The sequence below is a fragment of the Balaenoptera borealis genome, assembly GCF_965194805.1.
Source record: "Balaenoptera borealis genome assembly, chromosome: 2".
NCBI lineage: Eukaryota > Metazoa > Chordata > Mammalia > Artiodactyla > Balaenopteridae > Balaenoptera > Balaenoptera borealis.
Genome location: NC_138867.1, coordinates 63,374,287 through 63,390,249, shown reverse-complemented (window position 1 = coordinate 63,390,249; position 15,963 = coordinate 63,374,287). Strand labels below are relative to the sequence as shown.

General features: G+C 33.9%; 1 protein-coding gene across 1 annotated transcript in view; it reads left to right on the top strand.

Moving 5' to 3' along the window:
• The window catches only part of AP3B1 (adaptor related protein complex 3 subunit beta 1), a 266,236-nt gene that overhangs the window by 183,242 nt on the left and 67,031 nt on the right, over positions 1–15,963 (top strand). Inside the window, exons 21-22 of the mRNA XM_082375446.1 lie at positions 678–750; positions 8,572–8,678. Of these exons, the coding sequence (XP_082231572.1) occupies positions 678–750; positions 8,572–8,678 (180 nt within the window). The remainder of the gene's footprint in view (positions 1–677; positions 751–8,571; positions 8,679–15,963) is intronic.

Below are 15,963 nucleotides of genomic sequence, written 5' to 3'. Positions count from 1 at the left end.
AGGAAAACAGAAAAGAAAGTAAATGAATTCTTTTCAACCCTAAAGAGCAAGAGCCTGAAAATATCATTTATAGATTTTAACGAATACCTTTGGCAAAAGAAGTCTGATGCAACCCAGTGTTGAAATATAAAGTACCTAGTACAATGCCTGTCACAAACTACATCTCAGAAAGGCTAATCTATCACAAGCCCATTGACAATTTCAGAGCTAAGCATGTATTGTTCAGGCATTTCTTTTTCTTAAATCAACTTGTTTAAAAATTATTTTCGAGAATGTTTGTACATTTTCTACCAAAGAGCCACATTAGATTTTTTTTAATTAATTTATTTATTTATGGCTGTGTTGGGTCTTCCACATTAGATTTTTATGTTAGCAAAAAGTTGTCAGATTATAAAATTTACTTTTAAATTTTCTTCTGAAGGTCTTTTATAATCTCTAAATAAAAAATATTTTAAAATAACAGTTTGCATGGTGGAGAAGAAATACCACGTGCCAACTAAAATAAAAATTTTGATTCAAAAAAAAAATTTCACATAACCATATAGAAGCTTATTTTGATTTTTTTTTTTCTTGGAAGACTAAGCAAAGGAAAAACTGTTTGTTTTGAAATGTTAAAAACTACTTCATAGATTTTTTAACTAGAACATGCAATAAATGAAATATTTATTATTTTGTAGGAGAAAGAAAACAAAACAAAGCAAGATAGAAATCCTCTTACCAAAGATGTTTCACTTCTAGATCTAGATGATTGTAAGTATTGAAATTTAAATTTTTTCTTCTGTGCTTACTAATAGTATTTTTCATTTTTATAATCTCTTTCATTTACATGTCTCAAAATAATCAACAACTGTTATGAAAGACTTATAGATGTGATTAGGCAAGAAAATTTTAAAAGTTATTTCTATTAGTATTTTTTTCCATCATTCAGTATATCAGTTTTATATCACCTGAATAAATATAATTGGTCAAATAAAAGTGCACCAAATTCATTTTAAGATTTTTTGCTTTAGTAATTTATACTTGCTTTAGCAAGTAATTATCTGTATCTCACAACTTCTACATTTTTAAATGTTGATTATGGAGATCAAGACGTCTAACTTAAGGAGGTAGAGAATTAGGAACGTAATTGGAAATGTAAAGGACACCACCGTCTTCTACTTGCCACACTTAGGGTGGGAACAGAAACGAGTACAAACCTTTTGGAATACAGTGTAATTTATACGTATCAATATTTTAACTGCAAAAAATCCTTGTCCCAGCAAATTTACTTCTAAGAACTTAGAATCCTACAGATATGCCCACCCAGTATGCAAAGATGTATATGCAGCTCCCTTTAAATTCTCCTGCATTGTGAGAAAGAGATAGAACTAACTTTGTTGGTAGGTAGATTTTGCATTAGAGGAAGAGTAACAACACATGAGATTTCTGCATATTAAACTACTGTCATTTTGCAATATAGTTTTCCTATGCTAGAGGTGAGTTATGTATTTATGTCTTACTCTGTCATAGAGCTGTTCTATTTATATTGTTTACCTGGCCTATTTCCAATAGTCATGGCAAATTCCTACTGTAGAGAAATTAAAATATATAATACTGAGAAATACTTAACAGAGAAATTAAAGATAAAATTGGAGCCAAATTTGAATAATTTTATACCTGTTGGCAAAGATGTTAAAATTTACATCATTTCTCACCTCTTGGCTAAGATTTTTAAAGTAACATCCAGTATTGTTAGGGTTTGGAGAAGCAGGCACCCTACATTTGTTTTTCATAGGCATATAAATAAGTGCAGTTTTTTGAAGTCATTTGAGCAATATCTATCAAAACTTAAATTCCACACACCTTTTGACCTAGCATTTCTTTTCTAGGAATTTTTCCTATAGATAAACTAGCAAAATCAGATCTTCCATCCTTGTTTTAGACTCTTTAACTTAATGGCTTAATTTTACACTTAAAGTCCATATTCCTAGGTTTCTAAGACCTTGGGTGATCTGACTCCTGCCTACCTCTTATCCATACTGTTCCTCTGCATTTCTGAAATATGCCAGGCTCATTCCTGCCAAGGGCCTTTGTTCTGCTGTTTCCCCTGCTAAGAACACTTCTTCCAGATCTTCTGATGGCAAACTGCTTCTTATCTTTCAAATCTCAGCTCAAAACTCACCTTCTCTTACACACTTCACGAGTCACTCTTGATTGTCTTCATGGCATTTTTCACTATATGAAATTATCTTAATTATTTATATTACTTGTTTATTGTCTGTCTTGCTCACTGTTATTCCTAGTACCTAGGACAACACCTGGCAGATAGTGGGTACCCAGTAAATATTTGTTGAATTAATAAAATATGCAAAGGTATGTATAGAAATTTCATTGCAGCATTATTTTTACAGCAGCATCCTGAAAATAAACGAAATGTCTACCAGTAGTCTAATACAACCATTAAGAAAAGTGAGACAAATCTTTATATGCTAGTTATGTTATTATATATATGAAACATTATAAGTTAAAAATAAGACACATGTAGAGTATGACTCCACTTATGTAAAAAAGGAGGAAAAGAGGAACTGTATCCTGCACACAAACACAAATATGATTGTACATCATATATTTCTGGAAGTCTACAGAAGAAACACTTAACAGTGTTAGCTCTGGCCTCTTTGGGATATAAGACTAAATCAGGGACAGAGGAGAGAAAAATACTTTTACTTTGTATCTTTCTGTGACAATGAATATTTTACATTTATATGTGAAGTTTAAGTTTTAAATTGTAAAATAACAACAGTCAGGCATGTTTAAAATGGAATTAAGAGGAAAGGTTACAAGGTACTAGAGTGCACCAGTTCCTTTTCTCCTTGAATTTGACTCTGGATTTCCTGCCAGCTAAGGAAAAAAGAGAAAATTGTAAAATTATACAATTTTTATTATTTGATTCTTTTTAAAGCTTTTTTTTTAATATATAGAAACAAAGTTTTCTTAAGTTTTAAGAATTTAAATGTAAGATTTTCATTTTAATTTTAAGGGAAATTTCATCCTAACTTATATTTAACTCAACTCATGGTATATTTCTGTTTGATTTTAATACCCGAGAACTATTTATTTTAAAATCTTTTGTAATCTTGCATTTGTCAGAAATGACACTTGAAACTTTTTTTTTTTTTTTTTTTGGTCAATTTAGCAAATGTTTGCGGATTGTCTGATAAGTGCAAGGTACTTTGCTAGGTGCTAGAACAGATGAATAGAATTTAGTCATACTCTTCCAGAGACTAGAATCTAGTCAGACATAGATACCTGAGCTAGTAGCTATTATGTAAGAGAGATAATAGAGGTGCAAAGTATGGTTAAAATATGAGGAAAGAGACAAAAACCAATTAACAAGCTAAAAGGCCTTCTGGAAGAAGCTTAAAGATAAAAATAAGTGGAGTGTTGTGGGAGAGAAGCATTGTTGATGATGGTTCCTAAAACACTGACTTTGTTATGTGCTACTTATTAGCCTACAATAGTTCTCCATTGTCCATGGCAAGCAGTTTGTTGATCAAAACTAAAAAGTCACTCTCCAGCGGCTTGAGTTCTCTGCTGTGAGAATTAGATTAATTTTGAAGGAAGGGCAGACACACTTCTTACATTTTATCTAATCGTAATCCACAGAGATGTTTTGTTCAGTACACACTGCATACCAGGAGAACTGCAAGTCCTCAATTTATCTATGTCTTCATTCAGAAAACGTTTATTGAACACTTGCTATGATCTAGGTAATCTGCTATATACTAGAGATTCTAAATGGACGTAACATTGTCCCTCCCCTCGGAACTCTCCAGGTGTCATGGGAGAAACAGATAAGTCAGCCCTTAGATTACCACATTATAAATGAAATGAGAAAGAGATATGCACAGAATGCTGTTAGGTATTGGGGTACCTAACCCACCTAGCTGTAGCAGGATGTAACGGTGGAGCTGAGTATAAGTAAGAATTAGTCAGGCAGTTGGAGGCAAGAGAAGAGAGTGCGGAGAAAAAAGACATGGAGGAGGGAAAGAGCTTGCTACTACCTGAAATAATCATCCTCTCTCTCTAAGGAGGCAGTATAGTTAACAGCCCTGGCAATAAATTGGCTCTACTATAAAACAGTTCTGTGATTTTAAATAAGTAACTTGATATTTCCTTGCTGCATCTGTTGAGGGGGTGTTATCAGAAGCACAGGCATTAGTCCTGGCCTGGCCTTTAATCAGTTAAGTGAGTTAATTTGTCTCATTTTATTCATTTGTAAAATGAAAAAAGAATGGCTGAAAAGTTTCTACAGTTCCTTTAGATTTCGACATTATATGACTCTGTTTCATGGTGTCAGTTGATAATACATTAGAAAATATTTATAGTAGGAGAATATACGGCCTAACAGTACATAGGCTTAGTGACAGAAATACACTTTATTTTTTCCAGACATAGTTTATATTTCTGAAAATTAAAATATCTTTTAGTACCTCATACCATGTGGTTGGTCTCAGTTGGATAAAGCAGCCATCATATTCTGGCATCCTTTTCTGGAAATATAAACCTATGTAATTACACTATTAGTACAACTAACTGAAGTCTTTTTAAAATTTTATCAGCCAACAATAATCATGCCACAAATAAGTCTTATGATCTGTGATGTCATACTGTTGAATAAACTGTACTAGAGGCAGTAGAGTGGAGTGGCTAAGAGGACAGTGGAGCTAGATTGAGTTTGAATCCCGTTTCTGTTATTTACTAGCTGTGTGCCTTTGGGCAAGTTACTTAATCTCTCTGTGCTTTAGTTGCTTTATATATAAAATTGGGATAATAGTAATACTTATTAAGAATATTAAGAGGATTAAATGAGTTGATAAATGTAAAAGTACTTAAAACTGTGCTTGGCACATGATGAACATTATATTGATATAAGAGTTAGCTGTGATGGAGATGATGATGACACCACAGCAGCAAATTACATTTAAAAAGTTAAATAACTTCATATTAAACCATTATATATTATAATGGTTATATATATATATATATATATATATATATATATATATATATATATAAAACCATTATAATGGTTATATATATATTGTATATATAACCATTATAATGGTTTTATATATATATATAATATATATAACCATTATATATTAAAATGGTTATATATATAACCATTATATATTAAAAGTTTTACTGAGATTTTAAAGCATAACTTTGATCAGAAGAACAATTGTATAATTACTTTATTAAATATACTTTAGTAAAGAAAGTGTTTTGTAGAAAGTTTTAAAAAGAAAAGAAAATGGGTTACCATTCTGACAAATCAGCTCAGATTCTTTTCATGGGCAAATCCCTTTCCCTCCAGATTGGATTGTACTGAGGTACTGTTTCATTATTTGCTTCTTTCTCTTTTTATCGTACACATTCCTTTCCTTGCCATAAATATTCTTTAACAACTTCATTTTTAATGACTGTATGGTTATCCTTTATGTTGTTGTAATTAATCCTATTTAACAAGTTTACTGTTGTTGGAAATTAAACTATTGTTTAATTAACTACTATTGTTTCCATTTTTACTGTCATAATCAGTGAGCAACACACATCTTCATAAGTGTATTATTGCATTATCTCCATGACTCTATCCTTAAGATAAATTCCCAGGAGTAGAATTGCTGGGAAAAAGGCTTTGAAGAATTCTACTGTCTAAAATTACCTTCCACAAAGTTGGTACCAACTTACACAGTAGTAATATGAGAGTGCCAGATTCCTTTTATCCTTACCAGTCTAGATTTTGTATTTAAAAATTGCCTTTGCCAATTTGATAGGTGGAAATGTTATCTAATTTTAATTTGTATGCCATGTTATTAAAAAAAAAAACTACATAGAGTCATTTTGTTTCCTACACGTTAAGATGCCACAGTCAACTGGCTGCAGAATCCAATTTAGGATAAACCTTCAGTGCCAACTTTCATCTTGCCAGAGCTGTTAACAGATGTGTAATCATTTGTTTAATGCCAGAGCCTCTGCCTTCTGAAATGATACTAAAAGCTTATCTTTTTTTTCTTTTTTTTAAGAGTCAAGCTTACCTTTGGTGTGAATTTTTCTTCTCTTGTCTTTTTCTTCTCTATGTCTTTAGCCAAGCTAGAGTTGAAATCAGAGGCTATTTCTTACTCAATTTTTATTCCTTATATGATCATCTAATATTTTAGATAGATGGATAGACAAACAAATGAACAAACATGCACTTAGAACCCACCAGAAAAGTTACATGTTGCATGGAAAGGCAACACATTTTGATTCAATTAGAAGAACCAATCTCTAGTCCTATAGTGGTTCTACCATTCACTTGTTTTATGATCTTGCAAGTCTTAATCTCCCTGTGCCTCAGTTTACAATGTCTTTATATAAATACCCTTTCTGCCTGTTCACTGCCATTATCTTACTTCAGTCCTTGTCACATCATGCCTAAACTATTGTAAATTCCTCCTCACTGCCGGCCCGAGTGCTCTTTCCAGTTCTTCAGCCTGTCTCTTACACTGGCCTCTGACTAATCATCCTGCAGTACCATATGTCATATCATTCCTCTTCTTGGTAGATTTTTAACAGTTCTTCTTGGTGTATAGGATAAATCCAACCCCCTTAGCTTTACAATTTCCCACCTCTCAGCCTTTGTTTACATGATCTCATTCAGTTAGTAACCAGCTTCTTCCTTTCCTCTTATTTGAATCCTACCCTTACTTAAAAACTGGGCTTCATTCCCTCCTACTCACCAAGCCTTCTCTTACCACCCTATCCCCATTGATTCTTTTTTTTTTTTTTCCGATTCCCTATGGCACTTGCTAATCGTTAGTGGTTTTCAACATATGTCTAAGGAGACCTGGGCATTTGTAGCAATGCTTCATACTAAGGGCACACTCCTTTAGGAGTGCAAGGGAGCAACCAATGGCTCCACTCTGCTTTTTTTATTGTGTATGTTGAGATTTTATTTAAGATTTCCTTTGAAATTTTTCTTCTTTTGGCAGTATCACTTATGGACTGTATTTTTTTTTTCTTCAAGCATGAGTATCTTTTTTTCTCAATTAGATTTTAAGTCACTTGACGACAAGGACTGTATCTTGAACTTCTTTGTCTGTCCCTTACTCTCTTGTTCAAGAAATATTTATTGCTAACTTTATGAATTAACATCTGTTCTGCCTAGCTTACAAGATATTGTGAGACTAAAGTGAGAAAAACATGCTTTGAAAAGTGATGTCATGTGAAGTAAACGTTACTTCCTTTATAGTATTGTTTTAGCCTGAGAACTTGTTGGAAGCTAAAACTTTTTCCACATTTGAATTTTATTTCATTCAACAAACAGTTGAGCAATTACTAAGCACTAAAAGTTAATGTGTCAAAGTCTGCTCACACAGACCAGTAGAAATGAAAATATGTAAAGACACAAATTTGTATTACAAGAGAAGTATGGTTGTAGAAGTGTGTCCAAGTATATCTGTGGAACAAATGAGGCACATATAAGCTGTGTTTAAGTGAGTCAGGCTGTGCTTTCCCTCTAAGTGGTATCTTACTGGGTAGAGGTTGCAAGGTGAGCAAGGCAAAGACGTACCTTCTACGTACGATATACAGGGTTCAAAGACATGAAACAAGATCTTGGGAACTCTTATTGGTAGAACTAGAACATAGGAGTGGCTGATGAAATTGGAGATGAAATTGGCTGATGAAATTGGCTAGACCTGCCCAGTATGGTGGCCACTGGCCACATGTAGCTATTTAAATTAATTAAAATTTTAAATGCAGTTCTTTGGTCATACTAACCACATTTCAAGAGCACATTCGGTATATGCGCTAGTGGCCATCATGTTGGACATACAGCCACAGAACATTTCCATCGTCACAGAAAGTTCTATTGGACAGTGCTGAGCTAGATCATAGAGGACCTTGTGCATTTAATTAAGGAGTTGGACTTTTATCTTGTAGGCAGTTGTGAGCCTTTGAAGAGTCTTAAGCAAGAGAGTAACATGATCAGATTTGCATTTACAAAAGATTTTCAAATTTTTTTTAGAATCAAACATTTCTATATAGCACATAGCTTTTGCTGACAAAGTATAATTAGAAGGGAATTAGGTAGTTTGGGCCCCTTATAATTATTACAGTGGAGAATAAAATAGAGAAAGGATTTAATAAGCACCCTTTTAAGACTCATAACTCAACTGGAGAACTCTCTTGAAAGCTTGTTATTTTTACATTAGTCTGAAAAAATGTTTTTTTACCTTCCTGTTTTAGTGAAGTTACTGGGTGATTAATATTAGTGATAATGTTAGGTGATAAAAATTTTCAAAAACTATTACTCAAGATATTTATATTCTTATTTTGTTATAGGATTAGCCATTATGTTTTGAAAGCTAAGACTAACTGCCATGACTTGATAATAACTTGCCTAAATCAAGATGTTAAATAGAATTGTCATAGATTTATTAATCAAAGTAATTTAATTAAATTTACTAGCAAAATAAAAATGTTGCTTTTAGTAAATGAATTAAATTTTCATGCACATTTGCTAATTTGAGCCTTTTCTTATAGTTAACCCAGCGTCCACTCCAGTTGCACTTCCCACCCCAGCTCTTTCTCCAAGCTTGATAGCTGATCTTGAAGGTTTAAACTTGTCAGCTTCTTCATCAGTCATCAGTGTAAGTAATTTTCAAAATACATTAGCTCAGTTTTCAAGTGATGCCATTGCATCTTTTTTATTAAAATGCAAATAATTGAAGTAGATTCTTAGTCTCAAACAGTTCTTCCTCTAACAAGTCTGTTTCAAATCTGACCTTTTAATTTTGTGAACTTTTTTTTATCTTTTTAAAAAAAATTTTATTAGAGTATAGTTGATTTAAATGTTGTGTTAGTTTCAGGTGTACAGCAAAGTGAATCAGTTATACATATATCCTTTAATTTGCTCTATCCAAACCATTATCATCTCAATTTACTTCTCCTTATTATCCACATTTACTTATCATGTGTACATTTTTCTCTGGTACTGTTATATATCTCTAACATACAGGGGTTCTTTGCCACATTGAATTAGTTTATATACATAGATTCTGCCATAAAAATTGTTGTTTACATTAACAGACTTTCATTCCCATAATCATTCTATTCCTACAACACTGTTCTTTTATCATAGGCTACTAAAAATACCTGACTATTTTCATTTAAAAATTCAATATTGTATTTCTCTTTACATTATCTTCATACATTTATTTACATGCCTTGGTGTCTTTAAAAATTTCTTTAATGTTATTTATGGGGTATGACTTGGAATGAGGCAAGAGGCTTGCCTGTCTCAAAATAATGCCAAAACCATCAGCCTGTAATAGTATCTGAAACTGCAATAATCTTTTTTGTGTTAGCATGATATATCCACTAACCTTTCACTCTAAATCAAGCATGTTGCCTAAAATGCATAATCTGTCGATATGCTTGACCTCCTATTAATTTGATGTTGGAAATCTGACAAGCTAAGAGATAGAACAGTAAGTTCTGATGGGCACACAGGTAGCTTGAATAGATCTGGTGTATCAGTGGTTCCCAGGGCTGGTAGGGCATTGCAGGGTACATGATTGGTGATCTCAGCTGCCCAGGAGCATAGAGCTGCTTCTGCCAGAGGTAAGAAAGAAAAGTACCTAATTCTTGCGCAGTGTTACAAAAAATTCCCCCTTCAAAGCAAATGTGATATCAGGGCTGTGCAACGAAATACTCAAAAGAGCTACGTGCATTTCTGTTCAGCTTTGGTCAGCTCAGTTAGAAAGTATAGGCAAAAACTCTTAAGCTTATAATGTTTTTCAATTGTAGAACGTGATTATCTCTTGACTGCTCAGAAATGAGTATGAACAGTATTTGGGATTTTAGTTTGTCCTTCTTGTTGCTAAAAGGAAAAGACACATTGGAAGAGATGGGGGAAAAGCAGTTAAGTCTTTCATTTATTTAAGTAATAAATATTTATTGAGCATTTATAGTAGGCTGTAAAGAGAAAGTGGTAATCAAAAAATCTATAGTGAAGCATAGTTAGTCTTTGAGGGGAAAGGAGGCCCCTAAACACCTGGGAGACAATAGGTCTGAATAACTTGGGTTTGATATCAGATGACCAGGATGCAGATCCCTGCTTTGCCACTTACTAGCTTTGTGACCTTGGGCAAATTGGTAAGTAACTTTTCTGCACCTCAGTTTCCTATGAATATAATATCTACCTCACAGGATTCTTGTGAAATTAATGAGATAATAAATGTGAAGCTCTTAAAACAGTGACTGGCACGTTGTCATCACTCAATAACTATTAGCTAATATTTTTGGAAGTGATATGATATGTGATAATGGACCCTGAGTAGACTCTTATAGTTTATTAGCTATAAGAAGAATACAGTTGAGATTAGAAAAGCTTGTAGTAAGTTTTCATTCATCACAGAGTAATTGAAGGATTCACCTTTTTATCCTAAAGAAAACATTTATTGGGATGGTCTCTTCAAAGGAAAAGAAAAGCACTCTATCCAAAGAGTATGCAAAGAAAGAACTGCCAGAGACTTCCCTGGTGGCACAGTGGTTAAAAATCCGCCTGCCAATGCAGGCAACATGGGTTCGAGCCCTGGTCCAGGAAGATCCCACATGCCATGGAGCAACGAAGCCCATGCGCCACAACTACTGAGCCCGCGCTCTAAAGCCCACGTGCCACAACTACTGAAACCTGTGCGCCTAGAGCCCATGCTCCGCAACAAGACAGGCCACCGCAATGAGAAGCCCGCGCACCGCAACGAAGAGTAGCCCCTGCTCGCCACAACTAGAGAAAGCCTGCGCGCAGCAACGAAGACCCAACACAGCCAAAAATAAATAAATAAATAAATTTATTAAAAGAGAACTGCCAAGTGAAGAGAATCACAACATTCATCCCCAAAAGCTAACAAAATGATCAAACAAGTACTAGTAATAAGAATGGCAACCAGAAATTCACCAGCAACGGTCAAATAAGGAAACAGAACTTTAAACAAAGAAAAAAGTGAAACTTTGAAAAGTAGACCCTGTAGAGATAAATTGAATATTCTGGTGCAGAATGTCATGACTCCTGATCTCACCTCCAGCTCTCAAAATGGTACTTTAAAAAGACGAATCAGACAAATTGTATGTTTTCTCATTATGTGTACAAATTTAGAAAGAAGTAGACTAAAGACATCAGAGGAAATAAAAGTCCTCAAAAATTAAAACCCCCAATAATGGTATGGGACCTCAACAAATATAGGGGTCTTTTGGATCCTAAAATGAAATTTAGGATCCAAAGATGAGTACATCCATAATTTAAAAATCAACATGTTGCCCTAATCAATAGAAAGAAGAAATAAAAGTAATTTATAATACATAGTACATTGATATATAAAATGCTTGACCATGACTACATTATAAATGTAGTGAAGTAGTTAAATGACGCTGGCGGCTATAAATGCAAATTGATAGAGGTGTATTATTGTATTAGCAACTCAACTACCATGGGTCGTGGTATAACATAATTTTCCAAAATATCAAACAGTTTTTCTGGTAGTTAATCCTGGAAAATTGAGTACATTAAAACCTTGCAATGACCCACCCCACCCCCCAAGAAAACTACTTTGTACTGGTATGAAAAGTGTTCTAGAACCAGGTGAACAGGTTTTCACCTCATGAATGTCCAACAAGACATTTGAAAGTTGTGAGGAACGTGGTATAATTTTTATTGGATGAATCTGCGCTGTTCATTGCAGAGCATCTGGCATCCCTGGATTTCACCCATTAAAGCTGGTAGCATCCTTTACCGTCCCTTCCCCCAGTCATGTGTCAACTGCAAACATTCAAAGCAGTGTAATGTAGCAGTTAAAAGCACAGGCCCTTGAGCCAGACAGCCTGCTTTCAAATCAGAGCTCTGCCACTTTACAAAATGAGAGACCTTGGGTGGGCCGTTTTACCTCTTGGTGCCTCGGATTTTTTCATCTGTAAAATAAAAATAATAATGCTACCTATCTCACAGAATTGTTGTTAGCGTTAAATGAGTCAACATATATGAAATGCTTATAACAGTACCTGATACATGTTAAACACTAAGTATTTCCTGATACTACTTTTTATTACATTATTATTACAGCTTTGAAAAGGAAAGAAAGTATGACTCAAGAAAATTGTGTTATTTTTCTCTGTAAAGGGTACACATAGATATTCTCAAACAGGAAAATAACTGTCAGTCCTTCTTTAAAGAAAAAAAGGGAGTTGGGGATACTGCTTTACCAGTTAAAGGATGAGTCAAAATAAGAGAGTCAATATCAATGGGAATTATGGTCACAGACTTAAGGGTAAGTGATAAAATTAAAATAGTATAAGAAACCGAAACTACTAGTATAGCTGAGGAGAGGAAAGGATGCATGTTAATCATTTCATTTTTCATAGTAGGAAATTAATCAGTAATATGCAAAATTGAAACAGCTTTTGTTTTTGTTTTTTAATGAGTCTCAAATCTCTTAATAGTTTGTATGTTCTCAGAGAACATTTATCTGAAGTTTTGTAGGGTTTTTTTTTAGATTTATTTTAGCTTTTCTTCAATTCAATTAAAGTAAGATTATAATCCCATTCTACAGGATAATTTGTTTCTCTGTGCATCTGCCTATTCATCCATACTTACAGAGATGTTAACCATGGTTAACAGTATTTTTGGTGATAGGATTTTTGGATGATTTGATGCTTTCTTTTTTGTACTTTTCTATAATGTTTAAGTGTTTTAAAATAAATACTAATTAACTTTTTAAAGTAAAGTTATTACTGTAAAAATAAGCAGAAATACAAAACAGGCAAAATTAAGTTATGGTATTAGATGTCAGAATAGTGATGACCTTCAGGAGAGTTAATGATTGAAAAGGAGCACAGAGGAGCTTCTGGGGTGCTGATAATGTTCTGATTTTGATCTAGATGCTGGTACATGGGTATATTTAGTTTATGAAAAAAAATCTTTGAGCTTTGCCCTTAAGATATGTTTATTTTTCTGTATGTATATTATACTTCAATAAGACATTTTTTTCAGTGGATAAAAGATACAACACTCGTAAAACAGGAATTATAGATAATACGTACACGAAAATATTCAGTAGTGGTGATGAACAAATGCAAATTTAAAGAACCAGTTTGCCTGTGACATTGGCAAAAATTATAAAAACCGTTGTCCATTGTTGGTGAGGGATGCAATGAAACAGGCATTATATACACTGCTCCACTGATGACAGTCTAAATTAGGACGTCATTCTGGATGGCAATTTGGCCATCTATATATAGAGTCATCAAAATATACATACTGTTTGACCCAGTAATCTCACGTTTAGATTTTTCTTCTAAGGAAATAATTAGAAATACAAAGATTTATGTGCATGGTTGTTTGTAACCACAGTGTCTAGTGATAGGAGAATGATGGTTACATCAAGTATGGCAGAGTCAAATTAAAGAATGTTGTATAATCTTTAAGATGTTTTTATTAAATCTTTGAATGAGGTGGGGAAATGTGGTATAAAATTAAGTGGCGAAACAGAATCCAAAATATCATTTATTTTATCTCAATTTTATAAAATTGTATACTCACACTGTGTTTTTAAAATGTAAGGAAAATGAAAGAATAGAAGGAAATGTGTTATACTGTTAACAGAGGTTTTCTGAGTGATGAGATTGTGGATGATTTATATTCTTCTTTATATTTTTCAATATTTTCCAGAGTTTCTCTAGTCAAGGTGTAATATATATATTATCCAAAAAGCAGCCATTTTTTAATAGACAGGGTAAGCACGTATATGAATGAGTAAGATTCCTTTTTATTGACATCTAATGTTTAATGTCTGTCTTTCTGAATCAATACTACTAATTATATTGAGCAAGTCATTTGGTTTTCTCAACTCTAAAATGATGGCAAGGTAGATCTCCATGTTTCCTTTTAACTCTAATATTCTGTGAATCTATGGAATTTTGAAGCAGTGAAATTAGTTATGCCGGGATGATTTGAACATTCGTGAAAATAAATAGATGAAACGTTTTTTAGCTTATATTATGACTTCTGTTTCATAGATGATTTTTATTTATTTCAGTGAGTTATTAAGTTTATTTTCTTTATGTGTTTGGTACAATATGGGTAGGTTTTATTTTTTGAAATTACCAAAATATTTACAGTGAAATCCAAAAAACAGTTCCTTTTTCACACTAAATAATTTTCAAATGAAAAATTTCACTATTCGTTTTTACCCTTTGAATTGTATATTCAGAACACAGAGATTTTTAAAGCATAATTTCTAGTAAATATTATAATCATTGTAATGAAAGACCTTATTTTTTCAAACTGTATGATACAGGTGACGTTTAAACACAGTATTTATTTCAGTCTTCCATGAGACTAATTGGCAATTGGCCTAGAGATGGCCGAAAATAAACATTTTAGTTCTTGCTATAGTGTTTCAGTGAACAAACTGAAGTTTTAGTGAATTACTAGTGAATTTTTTTTTACTAGATTATTGTTAGGCTGAGAGTTTCTAAATTGTTACATATCAAACCCCAGGAACTCAGAAATAGCAATCCTCAGAATATTAGGCTTCTGGAGAGGATGAGAAAAGAAGGGGAGGGAGAAAATTTGCAATAAGAGTAAATGTGAAATAAGAATAAATTGTTCACCTCTGTTATTAGAAATGTTGGAGTATTGGAGAAAGAGTTGTTTAATGTGACTAAAGTATAACACATATAGGTTGGAATAACCAAGTCTGATGCTGGAGAAGTATGTTGGTGACATACTGTCATGAGAAAATTATAGTAATGATTTCTTTTTCATGTCTTGGTACATATAGAAAAGTGGTAATACTTGTAGTGTGCTCTGGGGTAAACAGGGATGCTGCAGGAGATGGAAGGCACCCACCCCAGGAGCTGCAGTCACCACAGGTGCCACCTGACTTTTCTGAGGTTAATGGCAGAGGCAGTAGCACAGCATACCTCTAACCCGTCTGTGGTACATTAGTGAGGAAGCACTGACTTAGCTGCCATAATATAACCAATTTGATCCTCATGGATCACAGTCTCTAAGTGGAATTTAACTTAGGAGGCTGCAGGAAGGTTCATTAAGAAAAGCAGTCTGTATAGAGTACAGTGGTAATATATTGAGGAGTAGCAAGTAATTCCAAGAACAGTCCATGAAAGAGACACCAAGAGTTGCGAAAAGGAAACTCCAATTTAATACACTATGCTACTTGGAGGTAGCCAAACTTGATATTAGGGCAGAGTCCTCCAGACTGGTAAATCTGTCCAAGACTACTGAGGCCAACTGCAAGTTTAAGGGTTTCCTAAAACCACCCTCAAGTATGATAATTCACTAGATCAGTCACAGAACTCAGGAAAGCACTATACGTAGGATTACAGTTTTATTATCGCAGTAGGGCACAAATTAGAATCAACCAAAGGAAGAGAGGGATGGAGGAGATTCTGGCTGGGTTTCAAACTCAAAGCTTCGGGGTTACCCTCCTTGCATCAAAGTTGGTTGTATATACAGGAGTACTGCCAACCAGGGAAGCTCACCAAGCTTAGAGTTTTTATTGAGGCTTTACTAAATAGGCACTGTTGACTGAATTGTTGCCTCATGGTTGAACTCACTCTCCCACCCTCCCCTCCAGGTCAGGCTGATATCAGGGGCCCAGAGCCCCAACGCTCTAATCATACGGTGGGTCTTTCTGGTGTGGCCAGCTTCCATCTTGAGTTATCTGCTTAGCAAAGCTATCTAGGGGCCCACTAGGAATCACTGTTGGCATAAAGTATCAAGTATGGTCCCCTAGGGGCCCACCATGAATAATAAAGGCACTCCCATTACTCAGGAGATTCCAAGGCTTTAGAGGTTACTTCTCAAGAGCTAGAACAAAGTCCAGATCTCTCTTTAAGTGAGACCAGATTCCTTACTAC